This window comes from Bufo bufo, chromosome 1 (genome assembly GCF_905171765.1).
Source record: "Bufo bufo chromosome 1, aBufBuf1.1, whole genome shotgun sequence".
In the NCBI taxonomy this organism is placed as follows: domain Eukaryota; kingdom Metazoa; phylum Chordata; class Amphibia; order Anura; family Bufonidae; genus Bufo; species Bufo bufo.
In genome coordinates, this window is record NC_053389.1 from 806,947,202 (window position 1) to 806,968,200 (window position 20,999).

The 20,999-nt window shown below is 45.8% G+C and overlaps 1 protein-coding gene across 1 annotated transcript in view; it reads left to right on the forward strand.

Moving 5' to 3' along the window:
• Positions 1-3,170, forward strand: part of VAMP2 (vesicle associated membrane protein 2) — a 28,536-nt gene extending 25,366 nt beyond the window's left edge. The window contains exons 4-5 of the mRNA XM_040415178.1: positions 516-567; positions 1,837-3,170. Coding sequence (XP_040271112.1) covers positions 516-567; positions 1,837-1,853 — 69 coding nt within the window. The 3' untranslated portion in view covers positions 1,854-3,170. The remainder of the gene's footprint in view (positions 1-515; positions 568-1,836) is intronic.
• Positions 3,171-20,999: the final 17,829 nt, after the last annotated feature.

The following is a 20,999-nucleotide window of genomic DNA, read 5'->3' on the forward strand; positions in this document are numbered from 1 at the left end:
CCCTAAGCTAGTCATGCACATTAGACATCTGTTGCCCACCCCAGCTACCTTCACCACATCTGGAGAGCATGGTACTGGAATCACCCACCTTCAGCCTTCGGCACTGGACTCTTCAGCCTTGGGCCCTTGCCACCTTGGAGCTATGACACTTGGATTGTCCGTCTTGTGTCTTTGAGATTTGGTTGTCCCACCTTGGTTCTTACAATCAGTTGTCCAAGCAACACCCACCAGAATATATCAGATACTACAGCACATTGTAATCTAATGTCCTATGGCCAGCTGTATGTCTAGAGTGGCCAAGTCCCTACTATGGCGCCATTTAGCTTCTGTTAACCCCTTTTTTAATTTAGTAACCATGGCTGATTTAGTGGTTAGTAGTCAATTCGATTATAGAACTAGTCTGATTGTACCACAGAAGATTACCAGCATCACCTTCACTTTTTCACCCCTGATGGAGGTAGTCAGTCTGGCTTGCCTCGTTACTAATCTCTGACACTTATCTGTTCTCTCCTCAGATGATGATCATTATGGGAGTGATATGCGCTATCATCCTCATCATAATTATTGGTGAGTGTCCTGTGTGTGGTGTGTATATAGCGTGTGTATACCTGCTTCTGTGATCTGTACTGTATATATATATATATGGCTCACTGTACTAACCTCTTATTTTTCTCTTGCTTTTTTCCTCCTCCTTTCCCACCAACCTACCTCCCATCATTTTCTGCTTCCATCTCATCTCCTTTAACCCCTGTCCTATCTTTATGCACCCCCTTTTTCATCCCATCTTTTCCTCCTCCTTCCCTACGAACCTGCCTCCTATCACCTCTTCCTCTTTCCATCCCATTTCCTTTAACCCCTGTCCCACTTTTCTGCACCCCCTTTTCCCATCCTGTCGTTTTCCTCCTCCTTCCCTACCAACCTCCTTCCCATCACCTTCTCCCCTTTCCATCCCATCTTCTTAACCCCTGTCCCACCTTTCTGCACCCCCTTTCCCATCCCATTTTTTCCTCCTCCTTTCCCACCAACCTACCTCCCCTCACTTTCTGCTTCCATCTCATCTCCTTTAACCCCTGTCCTATCTTTATGCACCCCCTTTTTCATCCCATCTTTTCCTCCTCCTTCCCTACGAACCTGCCTCCTATCACCTCTTCCTCTTTCCATCCCATTTCCTTTAACCCCTGTCCCACTTTTCTGCACCCCCTTTTCCCATCCTGTCCTTTTCCTCCTCCTTCCCTACCAACCTCCTTCTCATCACCTTCTCCCCTTTCCATCCCATTTTCTTAACCCCTGTCCCACCCTTCTGCACCCCCTTTCCCATCCCATTTTTTCCTCCTCCTTTCCCACCAACCTACCTCTCCTCACCTTCTGCTCTTTCCATCCCATCTCCTTTGACCCCTCTCCCAACTTTCTGCACCCCCTTTCCCATCCCATTTTTATCTCTTCCTTTGCCAACAACCTGCCTCCTATCACCTTCTCTTTCTATCCCATTGCCTTTTACCACTGTCCCACTTTCTGCACCTCCTTTCCAATCCTGTCCCTTTTCTCCTCCCTCCCCACCAACTTTACTTCCCATCACCTTCCGCTTCCATCCCATCTCCTTTAACCCTGTTCCCACCTTTCTGCACCCCCTTTTTCACTCCATCTTTTCCTCCTCCTTTCCCACCAACCTGCCTCCTATCACCTCCTCCTCTTTCCATGCCCTCTCCTTTAATCCCGTCCCACCTTTCTGCACCCGTTTCCAATCCCGTCTTAATCTTTGCCTACTGTCCTCCCCGCCATGTTGTCACCCCCTCCCTCCAATCCTCCTCCTCTATGTCTTATGTTTTTTGCTTCCAGTTTACTTCAGCACCTAAGGACAGCGTATCTCTTTCCGTCTCTCTGTCTAATTTTTCTCCCCCCCTTCGCCGGATCTATCATCTATACCCCCAGCTGGGACCAGACAAAACTCAACATAATTCCCCCTTCTTCCTGCCTCTCCCCCCTCCTCACACAGGGAAGTGGGGACATCTTGTGTAGAAGCTGTCCCTTCTCGCTCTCTCTCCCATGTAAATACCCAATGACTGGAGATCTCCCCTAACTTATATATACACACACATATATATATATTTAATTTGTCCGTGTGCAGGTTTTTCTGTTACCTTGTTTCCCGTGACGCTGTGTGTCCGTGATGTTTATACACTGCCCCCTGCCCCAAGGGGGGAGGGAGGGGCAATTACCCCAGAACTGGTCTCGTATTTACATTCCCCTATTAAATGAGTCAGGTTTTTGGCCGTTTTTTTTTTTGCAGTTTTTTTATTTGAGGATTTATCAGAGGAGAATTGTGTGTGTGTATGTACAGTATGTGTGTAAAGAATAAAAAATATATATAATATATATTAACTCCTTAGATTCCCCCCTCCCCCACCTCAGTATGCCAATTTCTCATGTATGGGGCATTATAGAAAGGGCTCGTGACCCCCCTGGCCCTAGGGTTTCCCAGAATGCTCCACTCAATGGCTTGTAGGGCAGTTAGGGGGGGACCCCCTCTTGCTTCCACTAATCTGGAGGGATTTGGTGTGAGGATAGGGGCGATGCTTCCCCTCTTGGCCCGTTCTGCCGATATGCCTTGCAGGGGGCAGGATCGGCACAGGTGGAGAGAGAGACAGGGTCAGGAGATAATAGCAGAAGGCAGGCTAGCTTCCAGGCCCCCTCCCCTTGCCACTTAGGAGGGAGGTGGCACTGTGCGGGAGGCATGGGACGCTCATGGTAGTACCCATTCTGGGGTATTTTTTTTCCTATTTATGATTAATTACACTGCCCCTCTACCACGTAATGAGAGATGCCGTGACGGTAACTGTGTCAATTCCCAACTCCATGACTGTAATAACCCCGAGGACCCACCTTCTTACACCCGTTACATCCAAACCCTGCATGGGAACAGCCATTATGTAGCTGCAACCAGCCGGGTAATGAGGCACACGCAAAGCTGAGACCCCCCGACCCACCAACCCGTGTGCCTGGTTGCCCTGTTTGCCTGCAATGTATCATTAGGAGGGAGGGGGCGAGTGTGTGCAGGGGCAATAGGGTTAAATCTCCCCCTCTCTCCTTGTTATATCCCCTTCTGAATTTACCCTCCCCTCCTCCTACCCCCACAACATAAATATTAAAATAAATGTTGTTTATCCAAAAAACCTAAGGTGTTGTGACTGATTATTTTGGGGGGCTGGGCCTGGAGATGCTGGGGGTTTTAAAGGGTAACTCTACCACAGTCGCCTTGTACACATACGATATTAGGATTCTGCAAAGGTATGTAATGCTGTCTTTATTCGCTTCTGATAGTCCCTTCTCCTTGTATTATGCAGCGTGAGTTTGTTCTAGTTGCTTAGCAACTACTTGACTTCCTGTCTGGGTGACCACCAATTCTGTACATGATGTAGCTATAAGGATAGAAGTGGTCACAGGCAATTATTTCTGCCTGCACAAACTTGCAGATTCCTCCTCCTCCTCCTGTTTCCTCCAATCTGGAAACAGGAGACATTATAAGAAGACACGCACAAGGAAGAACTTAGCGGCGAGTTCGGAAACAGCCAAGATAAAAGGAGCAAAGATGCTCGCGTTATCTGTATGATGGAAGGGATAGTCTGTGAGAAGAGTGATCTGTCCCCAAAAAGGACAACGATAATCTTAAATTCATGAATAATAAAATAATATATAAAAATAATGACAAATAAATACATACAATAATAATAAAAAAAAACTGCCATATAATAAAAATACATACATTAAAAAAAAAAAAATTATATTTCATTTTTGTATTATCATGCTATGTTATTGCTGCGCCAGTACTCAGGAATGTACTCCTCTGTACATAGATTTTTATTTTATTTTATTCAAAGGGATTTGATAAACAAGTACCAGTTTTGTAAAAATATATTAAGAGTCTAAAATAAAAAAATTCTCACCTGTTCATCCCCGTCTCTGCAGTTGTCTCCCCTAGTCCTGCGGTAATCATGATGTGACATACGTAGTTCACGTGACTGCTGCAGCCAATCACTGGCCTCAGAGGTGGTGCCTGCATGTATGGCATGTGACCACTGAAGCCAGTGACTTGGTTGGGAGAGTGAACGGGAGGGGGGGGGGGGGGGGGGGAGAGTAATGGTTATCTTTAAAGATTCCTCTCCAGCCCCCTGATGTTTTGTGAATCCCCCATGCATCCTGTCGTCCCTCTATGTGTACAGTGACAACATGCAGCAGCGCCCCCTACAGAATGCCCGACGACAAGGTTACAGCGGGAAATCTCGGAAAACCCCTTCAATGGCAGCGTCGCTGTATAAGACAATGCCATTCACATCAGTGGGCAGCAGTCATAAATAGTCCATACCATCAGGACAGTCCACACGGAATGTAAAAATGCAGCAGATACCTGTTTTGTGAATCCCTTTTATCTTCACGCCATCTGTCGCATGGTCTGTTTTCACCTCCAGTGACTCAGTGTTTGACCAACACCCCCGAACCGCTCCATCTTCCTTTCAGTGATGATATATGCACTTTTTATTATTATTATTATTATTATTATTTATTTTTATCTATTTTTTTTAATTCTTTATCATTTTTAATCTTTTTTTCGGTTACATTTCTAACTATTTTTTCTATCAATGTTTTTATTATTATTATTGTTTTTTTGTATTTTTTTTATTCTTTATCATTTTTTATCGTTTTTCAGTTTTTATTTGGTTACATTTTTTATTTATTTTTTCTATGTAAGTTTTCAATGTTTTATAATTATTATTATTATTATTATTTTTATGTATTTTTTGTAATTCTTTATAATTTTTAAGTATCTTTCACATTTTTATTTGGTTACATTTTTATCTTTTTTTTTAATCTATTTTATCTTCTCCCTCCGCAGTCTATTTTTTCTTTGCTTTTATTTCGCCTTTCTCTATTATGGCAGGGCTTTGTTTGCAGCATGGCCTCTCACACTCACATCTGCCTTTTTCCAGCTGACTGCTGGTGCCGCTGATTGGCCGTTGCCTAGCCCCTGCTGCACAATCAGCCGTGTGACGCATGATCCAGTTGTGAGTCACCAGTAAATATTCTCGCTCCTTGAGACTCATCTATTTATTATTACATTCATCATAAATACCTAGGATTTTTTTTAATCTTTTAATTATGTATTACATAACTGTGTGTAGGAATCTGAGCTTTTTATGTGGATTTTTTTTTATTTTATTTTTTTTATTTTTTTTATTTTTATATTTTTTTTTGGGTTAAAGGGTTCTATACCATCCTCTTTGGGAGCCGCTCCTATCTCATGACGACCTAAATTGAAATATCAATGCGTGCACGCTTTACTACTCTCAATTAACCGCTATGGGGCTGCAGCAGTGACCCACCTCAGTCATGATTGCTTGAGCAGTCACACATGTTCAGTGGGACCAGGAAGTAGGATTCACTAGGGATCGGTAAGACCAGATAGTATCAGAGTAGGATTCACTAGGGATCGGTAAGACCAGGAAGTATCAGAGTAGGAATCTCTGGGGATCGGTAAGACCAGATAGTATTAGAGTAGGATTCACTAGGGATCGGTAAGACCAGATAGTATCAGAGTAGGATTCGCTGGGGATCGGTAAGACCAGGAAGTATCAGAGTAGAAATCTCTGGGGATCTGTAAGACCAGGAAGTATCAGAGTAGGATTTGCTGGGGATCGGTAAGACCAGGAGGTATCAGAGTAGGATTTGCTGGGGATCGGTAAGGCCAGGAAATATCAGAGTAGGATTCGCTGGGGATCGGTAGGACCAGGAGGTATCAGAGTAGGATTCGCTGGGGATCGGTAAGGCCAGATAGTATCAGAGTAGGAATCTCTGGGGATTGGTAAGACCAAGAAGTATCAGAGTAGGAATTGCTAAGGAACGGTAAGACCAGGAAGTGTCAGAGTAGGAATCTCTAGGGATCGGTAAGACCAGGAAGTATCAGAGTAGGATTTGCTGGGGATCCAAAGGATTAGATAGTATCAGAGTAGGATTCGCTGGGGATCGGTAAGACCAGGAAGTATTAGAGTAGGAATCGCTGGGGATCGATAAGACCAGATACTATCACAGTAGGATTCGCTGGGGATCAGTAAGACCAGGAAATATCAAAGCAGGATTCGCTGGGGATCTGTAAGACCAGGAAGTATCAGAGTAGGAATCACTGGGGATCGGTAGGACCAGGAAGTATCAGAGTTGGAATCGCTGGGGATCGGTAGGACCAGGAAGTATCAGAGTAGGATTCGCTAGGGATCAGTAGGACCAGGAAGTATCAGAGTAGGATTCACTGGGGATGGGTAGGACCAAGAAGTATCAGAGTAGGATTCACTGGGGATGGGTAGGACCAGGAAGTATCAGAGTAGGAATTGCTATGGAACGGTAAGACCAGGAAGTGTCAGAGTAGGAATCGCTGGGGATCGGTAGGACCAGATAGTTTCAGAGTAGGATTCGCTGTGGATCGGTAAGACCAGGAAGTATCAGAGTAGGAATCTCTGGGGATCAGTAAGACCAGATAGTATCAGAGTAGGATTCGCTGGTGATCGGTAAGACCAGGAGGTATCAGGGTAGGATTTGCTAGGATCGGTAAGACCAGGAAGTATCAGAGTAGGATTCAGTGTGGATCGGTAAGACCAGGAAGTATCAGAGTAGGATTCGCTGGGGATCAGTAGGACCAGGAAGTATCAGAGTAGGAATTGCTAGCAATCGGTAAGACCAGGGATACAGAGTAGGAATCGCGGGGGATCGTTAAGACCAGATAGTATCACAGTAGAAATCGCTGGGGATTGGTATGACCAGGAAGTATCAGAGTAGGATTTGCTAGGGATCGGTAAGACCAGGAAGTATCAGAGTAGGAATTGCTAGCAATCGGTAAGACCAGGGATACAGAGTAGGAATCGTGGGGGATCGTTAAGACCAGATAGTATCACAGTAGAAATTCGCTGGGGATTGGTATGACCAGGAAGTATCAGAGTAGGATTCGCTGGGGATCAGTAGCTCCAGGAAATATCAGTTTAGGATTCACTGTGGATCTGTAGGACCAGGAAGTATCAGAGTAGGATTTGCGGGGGATCGGTAAGGTAAGTGTTACTTTTCTTTTTTTCCCCTACTCTGACCTTTCATAAATGATTTTATTTTTTAACTGGACAATCCCTTTAAATGCTTGTAAAAAATGACATGAGCCATAAGTGTTTGTTTAACAGTGTTTTATTTTTTTCTTACTTTTCCTAGAGTGTTTCAATGCCATTTTTTCCATGAAAGTCTATGTCAACATATAGAATGCACTTCATACAACGTGTTTAGGTTTGCAGTGTTTTTGTAACATTTTTGGGTCAGTGGTGTTTTTTTTGTTTTTTTTAAGGCAGAATGCATCGGATGTGGCATCTTTGGTTTTTTCTACATGACTTAAAAGTTTTTCCAAGATTTAAATACTGATGACCTATCCTCAGGATAAGGGCTCATGCACACCACCGTATGTATTTTGCAGTCTGCAAAACAAGGATCTGCAAAAAATACGATGACGTCTGTGATTTGTGGACCAGAACGCCTGGCCCCTAATAGAAAAGTCCTATCCTTGTCCGTAATGTGGACAATAATAGGACATGTTCTATTTTTTTTTTGCAGAACGGAAATACGGAAACGGAATGCACACGGAGTAATTTAGTTTTTTTTTGTGTCGCCCTAATGAATTAAATTGTTTCACATACGGGCCGCAAAAAATCCCCCGAACGGACACGGAAACAAAATACGTTTGCGTGCATGAGCCCTAAGTCATCAGTATCTGATCGGTGGGGGTCCGACACCCGGGACCCCCGCTGATCAGCTGTTTGAGAAGACACCAGGGCTCCTGTGAGCGCCACGGCCTTCTCTGTGCTCCGTACATTGTATAGTGGCTGTGTTTGGTATTGCAGCTCAGCCCCATTCACCTTCTTGGCCACGTGACCGATGTACGTGATGTCACATGACCTAGGAAAAGCTGAGCTGTCTTCTCAAACAGCTGATCGGCGGGGATCCCGGTAATCGGACCCACACCATTCAGATCATCAGTATTTAAAGGGGTTGTCATTCAGCAAATGGCATTTCTCATGTTGAAAAAGTTAATACATGGCACTTACCAATGTATTGTGATTGTCCATATTGCCTCCTTTGCTGGCTGGATTCCTTTTTCCATCACATTATCCACCGCTTGTTTCCATGGTTACGACCACCCTGCAATCTAGCAGCGGTGGTCGCGCTTGCGCACTCTAGGAATAATTGCTGTACTATGTTCACTCCCACCCACCAGAGAGGCAGGCGCATTTTCCTAGATTGCCCAAGCATGACCACCGCTGCTGGATTGCAGGGTGGTCATAACCATGGAAACGAGCAGTGAATAATGTGATGGGAAAATGAATCCAGCCAGCAAAGGGAGCAATATGGATAATAACAATATATTAGGATGTGCCTTATATTAACTTTCTCTACATTAGAAATGCCATTTGCTAAAGGGAGAGGACCCCTTCAAGTCTCGGAAAACCCCTTTAAAGGGATTCTTTGGGCTTTTATTTTTTATTTTTTTCGAAAACCCGTTGTGATGCTGCATTATGATTTACTGTTTTATTATTTTTTTATTCTATATTTTGGCTGATTTTATGTGAGTTTTGCCAACCAGCCTGGAAGACACCACAATAGGTAGAGGTACTTGAATCAGCCTCTTTGTCCGTCTGCATCTTAGCTAAATGATGTTGGCGTCCACCTAAGGACCTCCCTTTGAGACTGGACAAGGAAGACATTTGGCGTCTCTGACTTATCCTACTGAGCTATGATTGAGGAATGCCGCCTTTAAGGCTGAGGGGCAATTAGAACCCTCCCCAGATGTTATAGGACTGGAGCTAGAGACCCCACAGAGAAGGTTCCTGCCTGGACTCCTTGAGCTTGGTGGGGAGCTGATGCTGAGGCCAGCACCCTAAAAGGATACAGGAAGAACACCCAATGCTAGGGGTGACCTGCATGAGAGGAGTTGAAGCTGGAGGCCAACACCCTGGAGGGATGCCCATCAGGAGGAGCATCTGCCGCACTCCTGCCCCTTGTGACCATTAGTGGAGTTCTGTGGACTATCACAGGTTCCACGGACCATGTTCTTTCCTGTGCTCGGTGGGAGTTTTATTACAGCCACAATAAATGATGTTGGGCTGTCCCCGCATCACTCGCTCTGTTAATTGTACGAGAATAGAACGGACCCCGTGACACCCTGTGGTAGAAAGACAGTTTGGTTAATACTTACCTGTCCATTCCTCCACCCATGCAACCGTCTCACACAGGCTTCGTCTCTTCTGCTCAGATCCTGACTTGACATGTTCCTGTTTATGCAGCTAAGACAGAAGACTAGGGAACAAGTCCAGTCGGGACCGGAGTGGAAGATCCCACGGCTGTGTGAGACGGTGGCAGCGGCGGAGCGACGTACAGGTAAGTATAAATGCAAAAAAAAAAACACGCACAAAATGACAGTAAATAAAAAAAACAAACACCATGTTACATGAAACAAAACTGTGACTGTGTGAAGGAACCAGAACATTTTTATTTTATTTTTTTGCTGTTTTCAAGTACTAATAAAGGGATTACCCCATAAATTAAAAAAATTGAGTCAGGCACAATTTTGTTCAATGCAAAAACCCGGCTCTCCTCTCTGCAGCTCTGGTCTCTTCCCTTTCTGTAGGAGGGCAGAAGCTCATCCCATGTGACCATCAAGAACCTGAATCTCCCAGGAGAGTGTTGCAGTCATAGACACACAGCCATAGTCATTCTACTACACCGCTATGCTGTGTAATGCCCCCGAGCACCTTCTCTACAGTCTAGAGAGAGATAGGGACGAAGGTATGAAAGGTGTCTGGTCAGCTTCACTATGAGATGACTACTCTGGTACTGAGAGCAGGGAAGCTACTGAGCGTGTCAGTCCACTACTGAATGCAGGAGAAGGTGGACTAGAAGAATAAACAGCAGGGGGCGCCACCAGAGGGGAAAATGTAATGTACATAAAACAACAAACTCTACAGCACTACCCCAAAAGCGGGAAATTGGTGCATAGAGAAATTTCCATTATGGCAAGGACAGGAGGATTATAAACCACCAGTGAGACCAGGAAGATCAAGTACCACAAAGGTTGAGGGCCAGAGCCTGAATGAAGGGGAAGGGACGTAGAGTGATGCACTGTGTTCTTTCAGGACTGTTCTTAAAGGGGAAATAAAATAAAAAAAATATGATGTCCCGATGTAATTACTTGGTGACGGCTTTGTCAGACTTACACCTTACTGACTGTCTCCAGTATTCGGCCATGCAGATTCAGACCTTCTTTCTGGAGGACTGTTAAGTAGACATGGCTTTCTTGATGCAAATATCTCAGGGATAGTGATTCTCTGTGACTCAGGCCTAGTCTTCTGAGGAGTGAGCACATGTAGCCTTCTCTCTCCCTCAGCTAACACTAGACTCGCACTAAACTAGGGGCGGACCTAGGTCCAACTCCTAGCCTCCTACAAGGGCAGAATCGGGATTGGTAACTTATCCATACAAAACTAAACAGGTACAATACATCAGAACATTAAGCAATTTTGCAAGTGCCCTATTCTGGGGTGCTGCATCTGCTAACCATGCCCCCAGAGACAGCAGGTGTCAGTTGTGCCCTACACAGCTGGAACGGACTGCAGTAACCGGCTGATTACATACAGGTGGAGTGGACTATGGTGTATTATACTGCACACCTGGAGTGTAGTGAGCGGTTATATTACATACAGTTGGGGCATACATTAGTATCACACACTTGGAGTGTAGAATGTGAGGTCATTTTACACAGCTGGGGTGGGCTTTAGTGTGCAGTTATGTCTCCTAATGTACAAACCGGATTCTAAAAAAGTTGGGACACTAAACAAATTGTGAATAAAAACTGAATGCAATGATGTGGAGATGGCAAATGTCAATATTTTATTTGTAATAGAACGTAGATGACAGATCAAACGTTTAATCCGAGTAAATGTATCATTTTAAAGGAAAAATACGTTGATTCCAATTTTCACGGTGTCAACAAATCCCCAAAAAGTGGGAGGAAAAAGTAAATTTGAGCATAACGAAGAGCTGGAAGACCAATTAACACTAATTAGGTCAATTGGCAACATGATTGGGTATAAAAAGAGCTTCTCATAGTGGCAGTGTCTCTCAGAAGCCAAGATGGGTAGAGGATCACCAATTCCCACAATGTTGCGCAGAAAGATAGTGGAGCAATATCCGAAAGGTGTTACCCAGCGAAAAATTGCAAAGACTTTGCATCTATCATCATCAACTGTGCATAACATCATCCGAAGATTCAGAGAATCTGGAACAATCTGTGCGTAAGGGTCAAGGCCGTAAAACCATACTGGATGCCCGTGATCTCCGGGCCCTTAAACGACACTGCACCACAAACAGGAATGCTACTGTAAAGGAAATCACAGAATGGGCTCAGGAATACTTCCAGAAACCATTGTCAGTGAACACAATCCACCGTGCTATCCACTATTGCCAGCTAAAACTCTACAGTGCAAAGAAGAAGCATTAAGCAAGATCCACAAGCTCAGGCGTTTTCACTGGGCCAGGGATCATTTAAAATGGAGTGTGGCAAAATGGAAGACTGTTCTGTGGTCAGACGAGTCACGATTCAAAGTTCTTTTTGGAAATCTGGGACGCCATGTCATCCAGACCAAAGAGGACAAGGACAACCCAAGTTGTTATCAACGCTCAGTTCAGAAGCCTGCATCTCTGATGGTATGGGGTTGCATGAGTGCGTGTGGCATGGGCAGCTTGCATGTCTGGAAAGGCACCATCAATGCAGAAAAATATATTCAGGTTCTAGAACAACATATGCTCCCATCCAGACGTCATCTCTTTCAGGGAAGACCCTGCATTTTTCAACAAGATAATGCCAGACCACATTCTGCATCAATCACAACATCATGGCTGCGTAGGAGAAGGATCCGGGAACTGAAATGGCCAGTCTGCAGTCCAGATCTTTCACCTATAGAGAACATTTGGCGCATCATAAAGAGGAAGGTGCAACAAAGAAGGCCCAAGACGATTGAACAGTTAGAGGCCTGTATTAGACAAGAATGGGAGAGCAATCCTATTTCTAAACTTGAGAAACTGGTCTCCTCGGTCCCCAGACGTCTGTTGAGTGTTGTAAGAAGAAGGGGAGATGCCACACAGTGGTGAAAATGGCCTTGTCCCAACTTTTTGGGGGTTTGTTGACACCATGAAATTCTGATTCAACATATTTTTCCCCTAAAATGGTACATTTTCTCAGTTTAAACTTTTGTTCCGTGATTTATGTTCTATTCTGAATAAAATATTAGAAGTTGGCACCTCCACATCATTGCATTCAGTTTTTATTCACGATTTGTATAGTGTCCCAACTTTTTTGGAATCCGGTTTGTAGTATGACATACAGGTGGAGTGGACTGTTGTGTGTGGTCATATCACATACAGTTGGAGTGTAGCGTGGTGTGCAGTTACACACAGTCGAGTCCCATTATTCTGATCACTTCCTACTTTTGACGTCAGCAGCTCATGAAGGAAGTCACATGTGCTGAGGTGGCTCGGTGGGCATATAAGGTGGGTGATACACACATACCCCTCGGGTAAAAGGGATGATTATTGGCTTCTGGGCCCTGGGTGGTGGTAATTCTGATACTGCACAGTGTGAACAGTTCTCGTGCTGTGGTGACAGTGTATGGCGAGTGGCAATTGTGGCGCGCCACGTGGCATTGATGTGAGAGGTGAAGGTCAACTACAAAGGTGCATGAGGGAGGACCAACCTGCCACAGTGGAGCAGATGACCACCAAAATGACCTAGGCAGCTACCAGACATGTGTCTAACACAACAATTCAGAGAACCCTACTGCGTATGGGGCCCCAGAGCAGACAGGCGGCCACTGCTCCTCTGCTAATGAAGTTGCATCTGCTGAAAAGGCTTCGGTTTTTCATGGCAGTATCAGAATTGGACCTCCGCTGATTGTCTTCTCTGATGAGTCCCGTTTTCTGCTCCATGGGACGGATGGACATTGGCTCGTCAGGCGAGAAACATCAGAGAACAAACACCCTGCAGCCATTGTTGGAAGACTCAAGCTGGTGGTGACCACGTTATGGTCTGGGAAAGGTTTTCCTGGCATTCTCTGGACCACTCATACATGTGGAAGCAGGGGTGGGAAGGGGAACTTAAAGTGGCCCTGGAAAAAAAGAAGCTAAAAGAGACCCTATGTTGTAGGTGGGTCAAGACATACGGTGGGGCAACATGAGTAGTAGCAATATCATAGTGCAGAATATCATCCCAGCAGAAAGAAATATCGCAGTGCAGCACCATATACTGCCCCGCACGCTGCCCCTCTCAGGTGGCCATCAGTAGCCGCCGTTTTCCGTCCTTCTCCAGTTGTCTCTGATATGACATGGAGCAGGGGACTGAGTTGTGGCCACAACGGTTGAGTTCGGGAGCAGTCGCTGGCCGGGTACATGAGTACCTGATTCTCACAGCGTTACTTACCTCTGAGCGCTCATTATGTGCCCGGCCAGCAGAGAGGAGGGCTTGGGTGGCCCCCTGGGCATTGGCCCACTGGGAAATTTCCCTGTAGGGTATATGGCCAGTTTGGCCCTGTGTGCAAAGCACTCTCCACTGATATGGATAAAAATCCATCCTTGCCGATCACGTACACCCATACATGCTTATTGTCTCCCCTGGGAAGGATGGATCTTCCAGCAGGACAATGTGACGTGTCACACGGCTGGAAATGTCTGACATTGGTTGGAAGAGTATGACCCAGACTTCTATGTACCACCCTGACCCCTAATTCCCCAGACTTGAACCCAATTAAGCATCTGCAGGACTTCCTCAATGTCCGTGTTCGCTCTATGAACCCACCCCCCCTCCAACAGCTGTGGATCTTACTGAGTCCCCCCCATCTAGCTCCTGTCCGTGCTGCACACAAGAGTTACTCTGGATATCAGCTGGGAGGCAGAATAATGGGACCAGACTGTATACAACATACAGTTGGAGGTAGGGTTGCCACTCAGCTGGTATCTCACCGGCCAAGCCAGTATTTCAGTGGCCCTGCCGATGCTAGTAATTTATTTCTACCGGCAATAATAATTGCTGATATTTTCCTGTACGGACTGTTACTAATTGTAGGGCGCTCATTATTACAGCCTTAACACCCCCCCCCCCCTTATATTCAGGGGGGGCAGAGCTCTCCCCTCCTCCATTTGATGGCGCCATGGGGAACACTCACTGCTGACTGGAGTACACGACCTGCGAGACGTCATCACACTGGAGGCACTAATGGGGGCATTACTATTACTGGGGGCACTAATGGGGGCATTATTCTTACTGGGGGAACTAATGGGGGCATTACTATTACTGGGGGCACTAATGGGGACATTACTATTACTGGGGAGCACTAATAGGGGCATTACTATTACTGGGGTCACTAATGGGGACATTATTCTTACTGGGGGCACTAATGGGGGCATTACTGTTACTGGGGAGCACTAATGGGGCATTACTATTACTGGTAGCACTAATGGGGACATTATTCTTACTGGGGGCACTAATGGGGGCATTACTATTACTGGGGGCACTAATGGGGACATTATTCTTACTGTGGGCTCTACTAGGGGCATTATTATTACTGGGGGAACTAATGGGGACATTAATATTACTGGGGGCACTAATGGGGACATTATTCTTACTGGGGGCACTACTAGGGGCATTACTATTACTGGGGGCACTAATGGGGACATTACTATTACTGGGGGGCACTAATGGGGGCATTATTATTACTGGGGGCACTAATGGGGGCATTACTATTACTGGGGGCAATGATGGGGGCATTACTATTACTGGGGGCATCAATGGGGGCATTATGAATTCTGGTGGGCACTAATGGCATTACTATTACTGAGGGGCACTAATGGGGGCATTATTAATTCTAGGGGGAACTAATGGGGGCACTAATAATTATGGGGGGCAGCAATTGGGCCATGCTTATTAGGGAGCTCTAATGGGTGCATTATTAATTCTGGTGGGCACTAATGGGGGCATTACTATTACTGAGGGGCATTACTATTACTGGGGGCAATAATGGGGGTGTTGGGGCAAAACCCCCACCTCTTTGATTGTCTGGATTCCAAATTAAAGTTTTCTGAGCGCTCAGAGGGAGCTGACACACACACACACACTTGTTGAATCAACTACTCTCTGTTATTCCATAAAAGCATACATTTTAAGCATAACATTCTTGGACACCAAACTCTGATAAGGGGAGCCCGGGAGCTGCCTTACCCTGGCCTTGGAAGCTAGGATACACACAGACTCCCTCCCCACTCATCCTTTGCAGCTGTCTCAGTAATTTTCCACATATATACAAGATGGAGGACATATTTATACAAAATGGATTCTCATCCGTCACAATTGCCCTATTTTGAGATATCTTGGAACTGACATCCTAACTCAGAGGTAGAATAGGTCCAACTGTCAGGCCAGATTCCCTCTCATGTATTGACGCAGTTCCCAAGACCTCTCAATAATCCTGGTAGTTTCTCCTTTTGGTACAGTACCTGTTGGCGCACATAAACATAAGCTTAATCACAGCATATACTACTATTGTAATCAACACTACTTGCATTATTGTTTGTCTTGCCACCAGGGAGCCTCCACCTACCCTGCTATGGGGAGAGGCACTGCGGTGGGGTCATCAGGCCCTGGTCTTCTTTGTGAGACAAACTGCCAACAAGACATACGAATAAGTTCTTTAAAAGTCAAAGGGTTTTGCCAGATAAGGCAGAGTTCTTGAACTCATGGGACTCTGAGTACAGATCCAACAGTCCTTAATTTTACTGTCAGTGTCATTGAGTCCTCTAAACAGGACCTGGTGGTGTCGGATAAGTGCATTGTCCCAGTTCCCAGGATTAGGCCGGCCATCAGCAGGAGGATCATCATACTTGGACGTCAGAGCTCGGAGGCAAATGACCCTAATTAAACCCACAGCTTAACTCTAGATAAATAAATAAAACTCACATACAACGACTTTATGGAATAAAATGGCCGCAGTGCTTTATTATGGGTGACCATAAAAACATAGTATTAAATAAACCAAATGAAACAATTAAATAATTTAAACCAGATTAATAAATAGACCAATCTTAAACCATCCATATGAACCAAGATCCACTCAGCATTAGCTGAGCGATACAGCCCCACTAATAAAGCAATGCGACAATAGACCTATTAAAATTATGGGCGGGAGGGCAGGCTCCGATGAAATCTTCTTCAACTGGCCCCGAACCTGTCAATATAAAGGGGAGAAGCTTCCCGCCATGGGAGCACAAGCAAATCAGAAACCTGGAAATCTCCCCCAGCAACGGATAGCAACCAGTCGGATGCTCAGCTTGACCCGCTGTATTTCTTCTACTGCCCCAAACCGGAACAAACCGGATCTTCAAATTACCTCAGGTAATACCTGTAAAATAAAGGCGGGAAGACAAACCACCAAAAGGGTGGGAAATAGGGAGAACAAATATATTCACATACATTGAGATGTCATTGCCCCCATGTGTCCCCCAAGATAGGCGCTCTGGGGGGCCTGAACATTCTTGCAGTGAGAAACGTGTATCCAGTTAGGCTTTCCTTCAACCTTTACTGGTTTATGAGTAGTCAACAGGACTTGGAAAGAGCCGTCAAATCTGGGATCCAGGCCTTTCCTCACATGTCTTTTTATCACCACCCAGTCTCCTGGTCGCAGACTGTGTGTTCCTTCTACTGGATCTGGAAGGGAAGCAAACACTGGTTTATGGGTGTGCTCAAGCCTCTTTGTGAGGGCCCGCATGTAGGGTTTATGGGTGTGCTCAAGCCTCTTTGTGAGGGTCCGCATGTAGGGTTTACGGGTGTGCTCAAGCCTCTTTGTGAGGGCCCGCATGTAGGGTTTATGGGTGTGCTCAAGCCTCTTTGTGAGGGCCCGCATGTAGCTCGTTAGGCTATCATAGTTCACTGTTGTGGAAAATACAGTCCTAATCTGGGGGTGCTTCCAAACAGAATCTCAAATGGGGATGGCCTGCATCACTTCCCTCATTACTTCTCCTGTGAAGTGGGGAACCCCTGTCTGATTCAATAACTTCAGGGACACTATACCTGCACACCAGCTCACTGACCAGCTTCTTTGCTGTGTTCTTTGCATTTGCTTTTGCTACTTGGGAAGGCTTCTGGCCACCCTGAAAAGAGATCAACAGACACAAGGACAAATTCATATACTCCTACCTTAGGCAGTTGTATATAGTCTATCTGCAGTCTCTGGAACGGGTAAAGTGGCCTGGGGGTGTGCTTGCTTGAAGTCTTCACCACTTGACCGGGATTGTTCAATGCACAGACCATCCTTGTACAAACCGAGAGGCTACTGTAGAAAATCCTGGAGCAATCCACTCTGTATTAACCACACTTAGCATGGCACCTTTTGATAGGTGAGTGGGCCCGTGGGCCTCCTAAACCATAGCTGGGTATAGAGGGCGTGGTAGACAAATTTTGTCCTTGTTTCTCCAGATTCCATGTTCATCGGGTTTGACCCCTTGTTTTGCCCAAAGTTCTTTTTCCTCTGGAGGGACTTGTTCGAGCATTCTTTGATATGTTCCTTTAGAAATGTCCTCAGGTCTCGAGGCTTTTACCGGGGTGGCTTCAGCATTTAGTGGCTGGAGTGCAGCTTGTTTGGCTGCCTTGTCTGCTCGACCATTGCCTTTTGCTTCCACCGTGGTACCTCTTGTGTGAGCCTTTACCTTAATAATAGCGACCTCCTCTGGTAATAACAGAGAGTTCATAAGTTCAAGTACAGAGTCTTTATTTTTAATTGGCTGGCCTGCTGATGTTAGAAAGTCTCTAGCCCGCCATATGGGTCCATAGTCATGTGCAATACCAAAAGCATATCTTGAGTCCATGTAGATGTTCACCTTCTTCCCCTTGGCCAAGTTCCACGCCTCAGTGAGTGCCTTCAGCTCCGCCTCTTGCGCTGACATGTGAGGTGGGAGTGGTTCAGCTATCCCTACCTCATGCTGCGTGACCACTGCATATCCAGTGTGGAACCGGCCGTCCTCTCCCATGAACCTGCTTCCATCTACAAAACACTCAAAATCAGGGTTATCAAGGGGGTTTTCATGTACATGATTAAATCCTGACGTTTCTTGTTGCATTAATTGTACACAGTCATGGGGGTCATGTTTCATCATGTCATTTAGGTCTTAGGAGGCTGCCTGTACCTTCTATGCCCCCTCCCCCCATTTCTAAATCTGTGATTGGTAACAAAGTAGCAGGATTCAGAGTAGTACGTCTTTTAATAGAAATGTTAGCGGGCAAGAGGAGTGCACACTGGAGTCTGAGTTGCCTGGCCATAGAAATATGCTTAGGTTGAACCTGTGTTAATATGCCCTGTATGTCATGGGGTGTTTGTACAATCACCGGGTAGTTTAACACAATTTAGAGGCTTTTTCTATCATTGCCTGCACTGCCGCTACTGCCCTGACACAGGAGGGGGCGCCTCTGGCGACAGGATCTAATCTGGCTGAATAGTACACCACTGGCAGTCACCATGTTTCTGAGTCAGTACAGCTGTGCTGTGATCCTGCATTTCTGAACAGAACAGGTTAAAATTCCTCGTCATATTTTGGGATACCCAGGGCCAGGGCCGAGGTTATGCACAGCTTCAATGTATGGAAATTATTCACTGCCTCTTCTGTCAGGTGAAATGGGTCAGATGACAGACAGTCAGAGGCTGCATTAACATGGAGACATGTCTAATCCAGGGGCGACAGTATGAGACCTGCCCCAAAAACACCCTCAGGCTCTGTGCTCCTTTGGGCACTTGTATCCTTTCAGCAGCCTCCTTTCTTCCTGGGGTTAGGTGGCGAGCTCCATGGGAAAGGCAGTGTCCTAGAAATACAACCTTGTTTTTACAAAACTGCAGCTTCTGCTATGAGGCTTTACACCCGTTCTGATGTAGGAATGTAGTTGCCTCACAGCAATCCTCATTCTCTTCAGCACACGAAAAACATCAATTTGACTGGCTGCTGCTATCTCCTGGGCATGACTGAGGGGGCGCTGCTTCACTCGAGGAGGCTGACATCCTGGCTTAAGATGCACAGTGATCGGAGACACGGGGAGTTTCCCTATGTCTGGTTTTGATGTTACCCATAAATCCTTCGGTACCACCTCAAGAACAGTCTTGTCTACAAGGGTTAATTCTGACGGTTCAGTCTCAGGCAGGGCCAGTGTCGCTACTAAGGGACATAATACTTCCTCTGGGTCCCCAAAATCTACACGGGTAGTACCATCGGGGTAAAAGTGTATGTGGGCTCCAGAGCTTGCAAAACATCAGTCCCTAAAAGAGGTTCTGGCAGGTTTTCTTGGACTAACAATTGGGTAACAACCGTACTGTCCGTGCCAATAAATTCCAGCCTGGTGTCTGTGTGGTTCTCAAGGTGAACGTCCGGAAGAGAAGGGTGGGGGTAAGTTACTGGGGTCCAGCTGGGGAGTGAGGTTTAGCATAGGAATTTGGGTCGGGGGGATTAGGGGGGTCGAGCAGGAGGTAACCCGTACCCCCGTCATGTCTTTTATCTTTAGTTTAACTGGCTCAGTTCCACTGTTCTCCTGTAAATCCCACAGCCGGTACATAACAAGGGATTAACTGATGAGGCTGCAAGAAACTCTGGTCTACTACTGTTTTGGCTGCCCACGTGTCAACCAGGAATGGTACTGCCTTTCTGTTGCTTATGGATATGGGTACATGAAGTTGAGGGCTTTTTTCTTCAGTACCGGCACAGGGTTGCCTATTTCCTAGCAGGGAGTAAAAATGGCAGTGGAGGTCTGTTGATCTCCACTGTCAGTATCCTTGGGTGCTTCCCGTTGCCGACGCGGAGAGCGGCAATCTCGTTTCACGTGGCCAGGTTTCCCACAGTTAAAACATCTGAAATCTCTACGGGATGTTTGTTGCTGTCTCTGGCCATGATTGACATATTTGACTGCAGCCCCTGAATTATTTTTCATGTCCAGTTCTAACCACAATCCATTGTGGCAGTGGAGTGACTCGCCATTTAGGTTTACAGGCTTTTTAGCTTGGCTCGCAGAGCAGGTCTCAAGCCTTCCATAAATGCTAATGTCAACAATTTCTCACCCATTGGTCCAGTCTGATCCCAACCCATGGCAGTCCAAATGGTCCACAGTCCAGCTGCATACGTCTCTACTGTCTCTTTCCTACTCTCTCTTACTATTTGTCTGGCAGTTTTCCTCTTTTGCTTGGTATGGTCCCCATGGTCTGTCTCAGTCCAATCCCAGGATTTGGGTCTGGCTCACAAGGCACTTTAACACCCCAAATCCAGAGTTACATAATTTGCCGGCAGGGCTTCCCTTAGGTCCTCCTCCCTCGGATTATAATCCTTCTGGTACACCTAGGTAAAACGTACCCTAGATCCTCCTCCCTCAGACAGTCCTTCTGGTTCACCTAGTCTGGACTTACGCACAGACCACCTTGGGGACCCACCAGGTCTATAATAACCTCAACACGGGGTGTCCCTTAAATTATAGATTTTTTTCCTCCTTTCTGATCAGACAAATAAATTATCAGTACATACAATACTATAGTGACTACCTCTCTTCTCCACCCTCAGTTTTAACCTCACAAGCTACTTGTATCCATATATCTACCACTTCTTCACATCCATGATCCTTTATCCAACCACAATGTGTTCTTCTGAATTTTTTCCAGGCTTCTGGGTTAAGATTCCCATACGTCATCCCTGCCTTCTCCAACACTCTGTCCACATTCTTCAGACCTTCCTTACCTACTCTTTCCTTCACCAATGTTTTGGCTGTTTTATAACCTTTGGATATACTAAAATTATTCCCCATTGCTCTTCAACTGTACCAGAACAACTATAGAAAGGAACAAAAGTCAGACGTCTACTTTACC